Consider the following 14,315-nt stretch of genomic DNA (forward strand, 5'->3'; position numbering starts at 1 on the left):
CCGATTTTCTTGGGGAATATCAATTTTTCCATTACTTGACCTCTTATTTGATTCTGCATCAAAATTTAAAAATTCAAATTTTTTAACAATCTTCAAAGTGCTATAACTTTGTCAAAAATTAACCAATTTTGTTGCGGAATATCAATTTTTTCATCTTATCAGCTGTAATTTGATTCTGCATCAAAAATGGAAAATTAATTTTTTTTTCTATCACTGTTCATTGGTTTCCACTTAAAATAAATCATTATCACTGATGAGAATTCTTAAGAATTATCATATAACCTTTGTTATGTATCTTTTATGATATATCATGAAGTTCTTAGGAAATTTGTAATGAAATTTTCCATTTTGGTGTTTTCTTATTTGCAGATGTCAATTCAAAAGCTAAACGACAATGCCAACTCGGGCTATGTTAGCTCCGAGGAGACAGACTCCCTGCTAGTATCGAATACAACGAAGGGAGCCGGCGGAGGTGGTGGCCGTACCGCCCTGTTGCGTCAGGTTAAGAACAGTTCGGCGAACGGGCCGACCTCGAACAATATGGCTTCCACGTCGGGCGGCAAGCCGACACTGATGCGTCAGGATCGGACTTCCACATATTTAACGAGTCCACAGCAATCGCAGCATGGCCGCATGGGATCCGAGGAGAGTATGCGGGGTGGAATGATGGGTGCTGGTGGTGCTGGTGGAGGTGGAATTGGGCACGATGAGGATATTGAGCAGGGACTGAGGATAACAGCAGCGAAAGTGCCTGATATTGAAGTACATGAAGAGGACCAAGAACTAACACAGAACACATCAACGACCACAACAATATCAGCAACAACAATGACCAAGCAACAGCAGCAACTGCAACAGCAGCAACCGGATCAACAACCGACCATATCAATTATGAATTTAAGTCTTAAGCCACAACCGGAGTCAAGTCACGGCTCGAGTCATCCCAATTTGGGCACGAGCTCATATCAGAATCTGGCCTCGAGCATACCGCCGAGTGCGCCGAGTCGCTGTCGTGCCTGTCGCAATTGCAGTCGTCGGGCGTCGACAACACCGATCTCCAGCGGCGGCCAGATCGATCGTTCGGCATCGCGGGATAGTGTTAAGAGTGCCTTCCAGCCGGGCAATCTGACCGGCTCGATGGCCATATGCATATCAAATTCAGCCCTCCAGCAGCAGCAGCAGCAACACTTGCAGCTACAACAGCAGCAACAATTGCAGTTGCATCAGCAACAGTTGCAGCTACATCATCATCAGCAACAGCAACAGCAGCAACTGCAGCAGGTACCACCGGTGCTTATTACGTCATCGCCCACAAATGGCTCACGGATAATACGTCAGAGCTCACAGCCGGAATCGAGCAGTACGGCCATCTGTTGTGGGTCGCATAGCTCCTGTGGCCACTCCCACACGGTGCCGAATGTGTCGCTGAAACAGCTGCGGGAAAGCACTACCGATGGCATTGCTGGCATTGCCGCCGATTCCCTAAGGATCAATGGCGGCATGCGTCCATTCAAACAGGTAAGCGTACATCTCTTACCCACCCTACTGTGTGGTTCGCCCTTTCACTTTCTACTCCTCCTCCCCATGGAGCTTAGAAATTATGGTGTTTGGGAATTTGTGTGTGTGTACATAACCTCGAAAGCATTCAACTTAACCTTTAAAAAGTGAAATATGTGTGTGATGTGTGTACATAACCTACAAATTGCCTCTGTAATACTACGATGTTTCTGTTGTCTCATTTACTTTTTTTTTTCGGTGTACATAGCGAACTCTTCAACGAGTCTGTTTAAGTGTAGTATCAACATCCTTTCTCCCGGTTCGGCACTCGATGTTATGTGTTCAACTTGTGACACTTACTTTTCATATTCTGAATTCTGACAGCGTCAAATTATCGATTGGTCACACTGAAAATTCACACATTATTTTAAACAAGTTGACGGTGTGCTTTAAAAATAATACTATCAATTTCAGTGCCGCCAAAATTTGACTGTTGAAATAGTATACATAAAAAAAATATAGAAAAAACTGCATTAAATAAATGAAAAAAAAAATATTTTAAAAAATTAAAGAAACAAAAAAGAATTTGTGATTTTAAAAAATTTTAAAGTATTAAAAATTTAAAAAATTTGCACAAATTAGCAGCACTGATCAATAGTGCTGTCATTTGGAACGATAACCATTAATAGCATCGATCCTATTGCATTATGTTTATGTACAGATGAGAAAAATAAACCATAGCGATCGATATACTATAAAATAATGTTTGTGTAGAGGAGCTATATAAACTATATAATTCTCCAGACTCACTATCTAGAATATAATATGTGTTAACTTTGCTCATTTTCAAGTTAACAATCCATAAGTTAGGCTAGACGGATCGATAAGTTTGATAAGAATGCTTGTCAGGTGGCAACACTGTAATATAACTGATGTAGCTAATGCTCAGGAAAGTGGCAATACTGTAATACTTACCATGTAGTTTAACTGCATGATAACTTTTGACAGTGAGTTAGAGATAACTATTTAACATGCAATTAAGAATATAGTAATTTTAAAGATTCATCAATTATATCGACTATTATCAATAGTAAGATTTTTGACTTTTAAAAGCAATTTGTTTTAGATTTATTAAATATATTTAACTGTGCTCTACCGAAACTATCTATATAATTTCTTACTTATAAATTATATCTAAAGGCTAAGTTATAGTATCAGTCTTTAAAGTATTTTCTCTACTTTATTTGTAGACTTAAATATATACAAGTTAACAATCGTTAAGTTAGCCTAGACTGATCGATAAGTGTAATTGACCTGATTGCCAGGTGGCAGCACTGTAATATAACTGATGTAGCGAATTCTAAGCAAGCTGGCAACACTATAAAATCATTTTCATAGCAAATACTTAGCAAGTAGTTTAACTGCATGATAACTTTTGAGAGTGAGTTTGAGACAACTATTTTAGAGGTTGATTGACTTAAAATAATATTAGTAATGAGAAAATATACATTTTTTAGAATTCATCAATAAAATCGACTACTATCAATAGAAAAATTTTGGACTTTTTTATAGATTTATTAAATATAAATAATTGTGCTCTACCGAAACTATCTATATAACTTCTTAATTATAAACTATATCTAAAATTTAAGTTATATTATCAGTCTTTAAAGTATTTGCTCTACCTTATTTGTAGACTTATATATATAGAGTGTTTATTTTTTTAAATGCTCACTCTTAAGCGTAATACCCTAACCTCTCTATCTTAGTTTGTAAGTAACAGAGTTGCCATTAACGTAATTCAAGTTATCCTCAAGTTGATTTCCATGCCTAAGTACTTAAGTATTAAGTATTATAATCGACATTCAATGCATATCCAACAATTTTGTTGTTCGCTTTTCATTGCTGCTTTCTTCTTCTTATTATTTTATGCTTTCTTTTTTCTTGTTGTTGTTTGTGTGTATATTTCTAATTTTTCACATTTTCACATTTTCACGCGCTGAAATCCAATTAGTAAAAATCAATATTGCTCATACGCCACATTGGCCCAATAATATTAATTATAATATTTTCGACTTATTTTCGCATTTATTTTTGTTTTTTCATTCGATCATAATTAAAAATTTTGTTTACTCGCCAAAAGACTTGAGAGATTTTGATGTATCTAAGTGCTGAGTGTGTGCGTGTGTGTGTGTGTGTGTGTGTGAATTTGAGTGGTTGGCTGTCTGGATAATTGGGTGGTTGGGTGGTCCGCTGAAGTGGCTCGTTTTTCGTTTATTTGACAGGCGATTGTAAATCAAATTCGTTATTCACTCAGACATATATATACACGTATAGTATGATATATAGAAGGCAGGCAATTTCAGTTCAACGAGTTCATTTCGACCCTTAACCGTAACGAAATTGAAATCTCTCATTCTTGAGTTACGAAAATTCGCCTTCAAAAACCGAAATTGATTATTCATAATGCGCTGGAATTGTAAATTAGTTAAAGTTGTCAATATTTCTATTTGCTCATTTCTTTGAATATTTCCTCATTTCCTTATTTCTTTTTTCTAGTTCAAGTGATAGAAAATGCGGAAATAAAGTAATACTTAATGCTAAATATAGAATTATAATTAGAATTGTAATTAATATCAATAAATTCGACAATGTCGAAACTTTTCTGCTGACCTTAAAATGATTGATGAATATTTTCACTCTTTGACATTTGATGTCGCCTCTTTTTTTTGTCTTCTTTTTCTTCTTTTTGGGTTTTCAGCTCAACCTTGTTGACACTCGCAAGCGGAAGAGTAGAGCGGGAGGGAGCAGGAAGATTCAAAGTGGGAGTGAGAGAGATAATTGACACATTCTTTGGGTGGGTTATAGCCGCCAGGAACAAACCAATAAATGAGCTACTCCAAAGTCCTGTTAAGCAGGAAAGCAGCTTATGGCCAATTTGTGTCTGTGTCAGTATGTGTGTGTGTGTGTGTGTGTCACAAAAAGCTTTGTCACATTCCAAAACTCAAGTAACTAGCAACAAAACTAATGGATATAGATGATAATGATAGGCCCTACGGCATTTTCCGTAGCATTTTCAGTAGCATTTTCTGTTACTGTTGTTGTTGTTGTTTTTTTTTTAACGACTATTGCATACTTTTAGCTTAAAAGCTTAAAGCTTTCAGCTACCACAAAACCAAAGCCCATTTATACACGCTTATAAATTTTGTATGCAATTTAAAGTACTGGCGTACCATAAATAAATACTTACCAGCATACTTACCTTTGCAGATACCTACAATAGGGTGGGTCAATTTATTTTTTTTTTCGCGACAAAGCGGTTATGAAAATTGTTATATACTAATACTAATTCTAAGAAGTATTGCTTAAGAAACCATATATCTTAAATCAATATCGAGCTTCTACTTTTTTTGAGGAAGTTATTCTTCTGTTTTGTATGGCAAAATTGTCTGTTAGGTAAAACTTACCTCAAAAAAAAAAAAAAAAAAAAAAAGATAGAGATAAGAATTAATTAGCGTTCGTAACTAGTTTTTTTTTCAAATTGAATTTTTAACATAAGCACTTTTTTTTTTTTTTTTATATAATTTTTTTATCAAGCGTTGAATCCATACAATACAAAAAAATAGTAACATAACAACACAATTATAGTAATTTATAATAGGACCAAACGTAAGCACTATTGTCAAGTTTCTTAGAAGATTCAATAAAAAAGCACATCTTGAATTAATTTTAAAAATCAATTCAAAAAAAGACCGCCAACTTAGTCTTATCTCTAAATTCATCATAAATCGCCCTCTATTTGGGTTCTTAATTTTTTGTTTATTTTAAAGGTAAGTTACACCTAACAGACAATTACCAATATAAGAAATAGTTATAACTTCTCTGTAAAAAGTGGAAGCTCGACGTTGAATTTCGACCCATGGTTTCTTGGGCAATTCTTCTTAGAATTCATCGTAGATTATGAATTTCATAACAGCGTTGTCGCAAAAAAAAATTGGGCCATAATTTTTTTTTACGCCATACAAATTGATCCACCCTAACCTACGTACATTCCTTGATTTTGCTGTGTGCCTGCGTACCTGCCTTGGCAAGCTTTTTGGCATTTTAAATAAGCGCGTGTAGAGCTTTTTTTTTGTCAATTCCTAACGAAAAGCTCAACTGTCGATTTCCACTGATAGTTTCCATGTTTTCAAAGCTTTTCACTTAATTATGCAACGTGCTCCGAACTTTTCATTCATTGTGCAGTCAATGCATACATATATTCATATGTATGTGTGGGTAAAAAGTTTTGGAATGCCAAGTTCACGTATGAAAAGCTGAAGGACTTAATCAAACGTTCAAACACACACACACACACACACAGACATACATATTATTATCATGTTAAAGCTTCAGTGTCTCACATATATATCACAGTTAACAATTATTTATAATTTGTGCATGTGGAAAATGAAATTGATTATGATTGCTTTATGGCTTTTTCATTTCAACAAAAAGAAACCGAGCAATTATTTTGCATTGCCTACTTTTGGGAGTGCACAAAATTAATTGAGATAAATGAAAGCTTTCCGTCTCTGTCTTGGCCTCTGTCTCGCTGCTCTGCGCCCGAAAGTATGCAGCATGCATTTCATGTGGAAATTGTGTGGAAAACGTAATAAATCCTCATCACATTAAATGCATTTGTAATGCCCTGGCAGCGTGTATGATATCGTATAAAATATTTACATTGTTTCACTCTGATATTGATTAACAATCCTGATATTAAACTGACGTAAATTCCATTCAACTTATTTGAGAAAACAAGTTTAATAAAATCTTTAATGAAATCTTTATTTCACATAATTTATCTATGTTATTTAAATCGCTTTCATATGCAATTCACGAATTTTTGAGTAAGATCTTTTATGAAGCTCTAATGAACACAAATATCTAATGCATTGGATTTTCTAGTCATTACGTACATATTTCTTATGAGTTGGATTCAAATTCTCTAATGAAAAAATCAATGAAAAATCTCAAGAAACTAGAAATGAAATAATTAAAATTATTATGTAGCATATTCATATAGATTAAATAGAGTTTCTACTGAAATCTTAAACTTAATTAAAATTGATGTAATGAAAAGAAATATCTAATGAATTGGATTCTCTTTTCATTACATAATAATAATTTCTATGTAAAAAATTAAAATTTTAGCTCAAATTTCTAATTTAAATGATTTCATTTATCTAATGATATAATCCATGAAATATCTAATGAAACTTGAGATCAATTGAATTAGCCTCTATGTTATAAAGCATTTTCATATAAATCAAATAAAATTTTCAATAAAATTTTTAATGACTTTTAATTTTTATGTTAAATTTTATAATGAAATCTTTAATGAAATTTTCTTAAATTTTTTGTTTTAACCGTTTTGCTATGGCTTTCGTATTTGATCTGTGATGAACTTTTTTACCTATTAAAATCAACTACTTAGATACAGTAAAACCTTTCTCAGACGAGCAAACTAAATGCAAGGGTATTCAAACATTCGGTCAAATCGAATTTATTTAAATTAAACCCTGTAATATTAATAATTTACTTGAAAGTAAACTTGTATACTGTCATAATAACTATATAAATACCCTCTTTATATATATATATATATGTATATATGTATATTTATTGTTATATAAGTAAATATTAAGTGTTACCTTTTATAATACTTGACCCTATCAATTGTAATTTATCAACTATTGTATTAATTGCTAACTCTCTTTGAATTAATCTAGTTAGTTGGTTTAGTTGTATGTATCTATATATATATACCCATATATTATTTTTATATCTGATTAAGTAGCTAACTAATTGATTTAACTAACTCTTACTAATCATAATTCGCATCAACAATTCTCCTCAGGGCGTTCTTCTAATGCCTCGCACATTGTCCGAAAGCCGAAAATTGCGACTTAGAAGGGCCTTCACAGAGGCCACTAACGAAACGCTACAATGCTCCAAAATGGTATTTAATCACTACATTTTACAAAAAAAAAAAAAAAAAAATAGCAAAACTTTTCTAAAAAAAAAAAAAAAAAATAAATATTACAAAACAATTATTCCAAGTTCGATTAGCATTTTGTGCATAAACGTTAAATTTAAATGTATTGTGTACATACAAAAATACAGCAAACAAAATTTAGGAAAATACCAACAAAAAATACCAAAGTTTTGTAGTTGAAGTTGAGCACCGTTTTAACCCCCTCCCAAAAAAAAAAAAAAAAAAAAAACTGCGATACATTTGATACTTGAATGCCCGTAAACGTAATTGATATGAAACGTTTTTGAGTAACCCACTCATATATTCGTAAACGCATTCATATTCGTAATATTCGTACTCGTAGTCGCACTCACTCAATCGACACTTCGTCAATCAGCTTGAGCATCCGCTACTCAGTTCATCAATCAATTCCACTCTTCAAACTTTTGGATTACTTTATAGTAGTTCTGAAATGTACTTCAAACATCTTCCACATCGTTTGACTGCTCCATCGAATGTCGCTTGTAGCTGTTGATTATATTCACAGATACCCATACACTCATACACTTATTCATGCATTCATTCATTCACATTGGTTCGTTAGCTCGTTATTGCTTGTAGTTTGTTGTTGAATATTGAATATATTAGATATTAGATACTCAAGTACATATCGTATTTTATTGTAAACTAGATCAAATTGATCTTAAAGGTAAGCGTAGATTTGATATGAATACACATATATTGAATAAAATGCACTCGTTTTGCTTATGAATAAATCTTTGACGCACCATAGAAAATATTTCTCAATAATATTCTTAAATTTCTATGATTAGGATAACAGTGTGTTATATTTACCTATATATATTGTGAACGAATAACAATGAGAATTCAATGAAATATCAAATTAAATCAAATCATTATTTATATTTCAACTAATACAATGACTAATAAAATAAACGATCTAGCAAATATAAAATAACGCTGTAACTAATGAAATAAGTAATGCATTAGCTAATGAAATTTCGAATAAATTTTATTAATGAGCATTTAATGAAATATTTAATTATATAATTCATACAAATTCAACTACTATAATAACTAATAAAAATATCAAACTTAATAAATATAAAATAATGCCGTAACTAATGTAATATATAATGCATTAGCTAATAAAATTTCTAATAATTTTTATATATTCCAAGTTCCTACCATATTCAGTATTATATTGTCCATAGCTCTTTTTCTATATGAAAATTCTAAAATTTTCTCAGAATATACAGGTTTTTTTTTTCCAAACTAAGCATATATATTACTTTTTTAGTAAACGCAATTTCGTAGCCATATACAAACTGTATTACGACTATAAAATTGTTGAAATGAAATTTATTGCGGATTTCGAATTGATATTCGAATTCGTTAAACTAACGTGTAAATATTTAAAGTTACATTCATTATTAAAGGCAAGTTGAGTTATGTTTTCCTGATATACCTATATTTCCAGAATTTATTGAACTGGTATTTTATGTCTTTTTTTTCTTGGGTAAAGAAACAAATGCATGTTGGATGAACGCCAATAATTGTTGAATAATATATATTTTTGGTACTCAAAATTTAATTGGGAATAATGCCATCTGGGACAAGGTTTTGTTGCCCCACAAAGGGGCACAATGAGTAAGGCAAGGGGTGGGGCAAGGTAAAGGGTATTCAATGAGTCATGAATGCACAATTGATGGCACAGGGCATCGTCAAGTTCATACTAACCTGTCAGCGGACAAATGACCATTAAGTTTTGGCTCGCTTCCATCCAGTGTTGCAAGAACAGCTATTTTTCCGTTAAATTTGGCTTTTTTTAAAGTTCATTTGGGGGAAAAAATTTAAAAAATCTATCAGCGGGAATTCTGGCTTTTTTAAAAAATGTTTGATGCTTCGTTCACTTGAAGAAAAATACAAAATCACAATTTCTATTTTAAAAAAACAAATTTTTAAGATTCTTAAAAAATATTTGGAGTTTATATTATTAAGAAAAACTTCAAGAGGATGTTGAATGTTAATGAAAATTACAAAGACATTTTAAGTAACATAAAAAGTAGACATCAGAATTTTTATGGATTTTTTCAATTGAAAATTTAGCTTTTTTTTGAACCTGAAACTGACCAAAGCAGCTTTTTTTTTGGTTCCCAAGAGTTGGCAGCACTGCTTTCAACAGTGAGATTGAAAAAGGGAGAGCGTGAGAGGAAGAGAGAGTAGTAAAGAGCGAGAGAGAGCGGCATACAGGAAACGTTTGAGATGCGAGCATCGTTTCCATGACGTAGGCAATCAATTGTTGCCCACTGTATTTGCTAATGCCAATTGTGGATCGGGTGGAGCGGGTGTTGAAGGTGGTGCTGAATGAGCGGATGTCTCTCTCAGCGGCTGCTGTTTCCATTCAATTCTCAGGCATCGGCAATCGGGTAATCGGCGCAATCCGACAATCGGACCAATCGTTAATCGGCTATGTTTAATCTGCAATCACGATCAGTGCCAAGCGTCGCGTGCTGCGCCAACTGAAAATGTGTTATACTCTTACAGAAAGTACATTCATTTTGTCCGGAGATGTGCAAAATTTATATTTAAAAAATTTAAATTATATTTCCATATGTATTCTTGATCAGCAGGATCTACGATATCTGAGCGATGTTCTCAGTTATGAAATCGTTGTCACGAAATTCTAGACACAGTTTATCTATCATAAGTCTATCAGTATTAGCCAAATCGAAGTAGTATAACATATAAGAGTTTTACGTAAAATTTTTTGAAAAACAACTAAATCGTATAGTTAAAACTTAGAGATCCAATAGAACCAATAGGTTGTATAAATAAGAGCAGTATAAAAAACTTCGCGAATTTTTAAACTGTATCCATAATTTTCAACACATTCTAACCAATTCTTATTTTAGTCTGACTATAATCTATAGATCCTTTAAAAAATGGTTTCAATTTAGTTTTTCAATATAACACTTGTTTGATCCAGAAGATTTCTGCAATAATCTTACCAAATATTGTGTAAAATCGGAACACTAAAAAATATATAACAAAAAATGACCATAACTTATAAAAACCACAGAAAAATCAATTATACAAATTAAAAAATAAAAAAAAAACATATTTTTTAATTCAAAAGTATTTCTATTAATCTTAGCAAAGCTCAGTTCTAATAAGTATGTCGATAATAAATCAAAATTAAGTTACTGTTTCTTTATTTATTCACATTTTGTTCACCGTCGGTGAATTTGCCATTCACATTATTTGCAGCGGTTGTCGAACAAATATTCCAGCGGTTTTTGTTTTCACAGCATCTGGTCACACTTTGAATCATTTTATATAATGTGAAAATTTCAGCCTCCTAGGTCTTATGGTTTGGAATGTGCAATGATCAGTGAGTCAGTCAGGATAAAGAATTGTATTTTTATATATATAGATTGTTTTTGTCTAGCAAGTGTATTGAATAGTCGACATCTCAAACAAGTATCTATTTGTTTTGTTGTTTTTTGTTCTGCTTCGTGGCATCCTCCCTTGGAAATATTGAAATCTAAATAAAAATGTTTTTTTTTTGCAGCAACATTTGTGCGGATAACGGCAACGCGAGCAGAGGTCTCTCTCTCTCTCTCTCTGTCTCTCTCTGTCTCTCTCTGCGTAGCTCTCTCGAGAACGAAACTTGTTGTCAGTTGTGTTGAGTTTGTCAGTTTATCAGTTGCTCAGTTGTTCAGTTGTCCAATTTCCAGGTCGTAGCACACATGGCCAAAATGCTTATAGACGCAATGAAAGTGCCAAAATTAACTGCCCGCTTTCCGTTTTCATCTGCAATTGTTGTGCCTCAGTGTGTGTGTGTGCGTGTGTGTGTGTTTACATTTGGACAATTACGCAGCCCAAAAGTCGAGAAATTTGAAAATTGAAAAACAATTTGAGATATCCAAATGGAAAGTAAATAACCAAAACGGTGAAAATTGCGCCAGCAAAACGTTTCGAACATACAACAAAAATGCATTCGAGCTGCGGAAAATTCAGTGAAAATTCCGAAAATTGTACAATGAAAATTATGCAAATAATGCTTAATTGAACAAGTCAAATTCAAATGCAAAAATACACGCAAAATAAATAAATAAATAATAAAAATTCAAATTGCAAAAGAAAAAAATACAAAAATAAATAATAAAATTAAGCCGAATTTGGATGAGATTTTTTTTGAAATTTAATTTTTGTGTGTGTCTGTTTTGGATTAATTGTGTTTCGGCTGGTGGCAAGTGCTTGTGGCATGTCGCCTGCCTCCTGCATGGAGAATCAATGCAAGGCCGGCTTTTGTCAGCCACTGAATCAACCTGGTTTCGGGAATGTTCCCGGTAATGGTCCTGGTACCGTACCCCCCTCAACTTCCACCTGTGCAGCCGTCAGTATTGCGATGCCAACGTCATTGCAACAACTGCCGCCTGCTATGACGCGCACCGGCAGCGTTGGTGGCGGTGGTGCTGGCGGTCATGGTGGTGGTACCGCTGCTGCTGCTGCTGCCGCAGCCGCAGCCGGTGGCGCCACAAATGCGTCACGCCGCACATCCCTTTGGGTGGAGACGCTGCGTCAAACCCGCAAACTTTCTTATGCCAGCGACCGTCCCATCTTGGTAAGTGCACATACACATTAACAAGTTCTTCGCACTATGGGCAAGAAGTTCAATACTTTGACAATAAAAAAAAAAAAAAAAAAAAAATGCTATTTATATTTAATCAATTCTCTAATCCAACTCAATTAAATGGGGTATTCCGAATTTCATAAACGAATTTTAATTAATATTAAATATAAGTGAAATCTTTTTGGTATTATAGAAAATATGTAGAAGAAAATTTTATATTTATTTTAATTTATTTAAATTAAAAAAAATTAAATTGAATAGAGTTTGGTATAGCTAGCTAGCTATTTATATTTATAAACATTTATACAAAGTAACACAAAACATAATAACAGCAAGCGTTATAATAAAAATTAATAAGACTCTTACTCATTTTTATATATATATATTTATTTATTTTTTTTATGATTGTGGCACTTAAAACACACATTTAGAATAACATGTGTGCAAAACGTACACACTTATTTTTTCAACTGAAGTCTTATAGCCTAAGGAATTAAATCGTAAAAATATGTAAAAATCAAAGAATCAAACCGAAACCAATAAAGGTTACGCTTTCGATACCGAAACGTTCAAAAACAACAATTTTAGTAAAAGGTTCTATTTCAGTTTTCTTCTTTCGGTTTCGGTATCAGTAACGGTACACCAAATCAATTTTAAAACATTTTATGTTGATAATGTGTCGTTTTATAATAATTATGACATGGAAGTAAATAACTGGATCCAGAGGAATAAAATTTTTTGAACGTGTTTAATAAAATTTGAATGCAAAATAAATGAAGATCCATGATCTAAATGACATTTCGCTTGAATAAATATCTGGATCCAGAGAAATAAAATTTTTTGAAAGAGTTTAAAAAAATTTGAATACAGAATAAATGAAGATGCTAAACCATGATCAAAATGACATTCTGCTTGAAAATCAGTTCAGTTTTGCCAAAGTTATGATAGTTCGAAGTTGCTCAAGCCTCTGACCCAGCAACTTTACAAGTCAAAATAATTCTTAATTTTGACATGATTTTTTACAAGAAAATGAAAGGTCTCAGATTCAAGTTTAAAGCGTTGTTTTATACTAATTACGATATAAGGAGTTGATTAAACGTGAAAATATAAGAATTAAAATTTTGAATTTTCAAAATTTCAAAGGGGGGACCCTTAGCATCGAACCCAAGATTTAGAGGCAGATAATCTTTTTTCCAAAATTAAATAAATTTAAATGCAGAATGAATTAATAGGCCAAATCATGAACAAAATGACAATCCGTTTCAAATTCGGATGAGTTTTGGCAAAGTTATGACAGTTGAAAGTTGGTCCGACCTTTGACTTAGCAACTTTACAAGTCAAAATTTTTCTAGAATTTGGCATGATTTTTGACCAGAAAATGAAAGGTCTCAGAATCAAGTTTAAAGTGTTGTTTTATGCTCATTACGATATAAGGAGTTGATTAAAAGTGCAAATTTAAGTTTTAAAATTTTTAATTTTCAAAATATCAAAGGGGGGACCCTTATGATCAACATGGAGCCATGGCTATGATGGTCGAAAATAATAAAATTTTCTAAATGCAGAAAATTTGAATACAGAATGAATTTAGAGGTCAAATCATGTTCAAAATGACATTCCGCTTGAAAATCGGTTCAGTTTTTTTCAAGTTATGACAGTTGGAAATTTGTCAACTCTATGACTTAGAAACTTTACCACAACCGTACCGGTACAAGCGTTTGAGTTTTCGGTTCTTGAAAGAGAATTAATTTCAGTTCCGGTACTTAAAATGAAACGGTTAGTTTCGGTTAACGATTCCGATACCGGTTACGTTGTTATTCCCTGGTATAAAATATATATATATATATATAAATTAAAAAAATACATAAGTTCATAAATATAGTACAAGCATACGTAAATAATTAAATAACTAAATAGATAAACAAATTATTAAATTATTTAAAAAATAAATAAATCAAAAAAAATAAAAAAATCCACATTTGTGCTGTTTATTATCTTGAAAATTTTTATTTATTTTCTAAACCTTAATGCTGTCAAGACAGAATAGACAATATATATTGTTTTTAAGATTTTTAGCGACTACCCTTAATATTTAAAGCTTGGGTAAACAACAGCATACTCATTTTATTTATATATATAATG

General features: G+C 32.4%; 1 protein-coding gene across 2 annotated transcripts in view; it reads left to right on the plus strand.

Moving 5' to 3' along the window:
* The first annotated feature begins 369 nt into the window (after positions 1-369).
* The window catches only part of LOC117794272 (small conductance calcium-activated potassium channel protein), an 80,235-nt gene continuing 66,289 nt past the window's right edge, over positions 370-14,315 (plus strand). For both annotated transcript variants that reach the window (XM_034634864.1, XM_034634863.1), the window contains exon 1: positions 370-1,518. In XM_034634864.1, the coding sequence (XP_034490755.1) occupies positions 370-1,518 (1,149 nt within the window). The remainder of the gene's footprint in view (positions 1,519-14,315) is intronic.

The sequence above is a fragment of the Drosophila innubila genome, chromosome X, assembly GCF_004354385.1.
Source record: "Drosophila innubila isolate TH190305 chromosome X, UK_Dinn_1.0, whole genome shotgun sequence".
NCBI lineage: Eukaryota > Metazoa > Arthropoda > Insecta > Diptera > Drosophilidae > Drosophila > Drosophila innubila.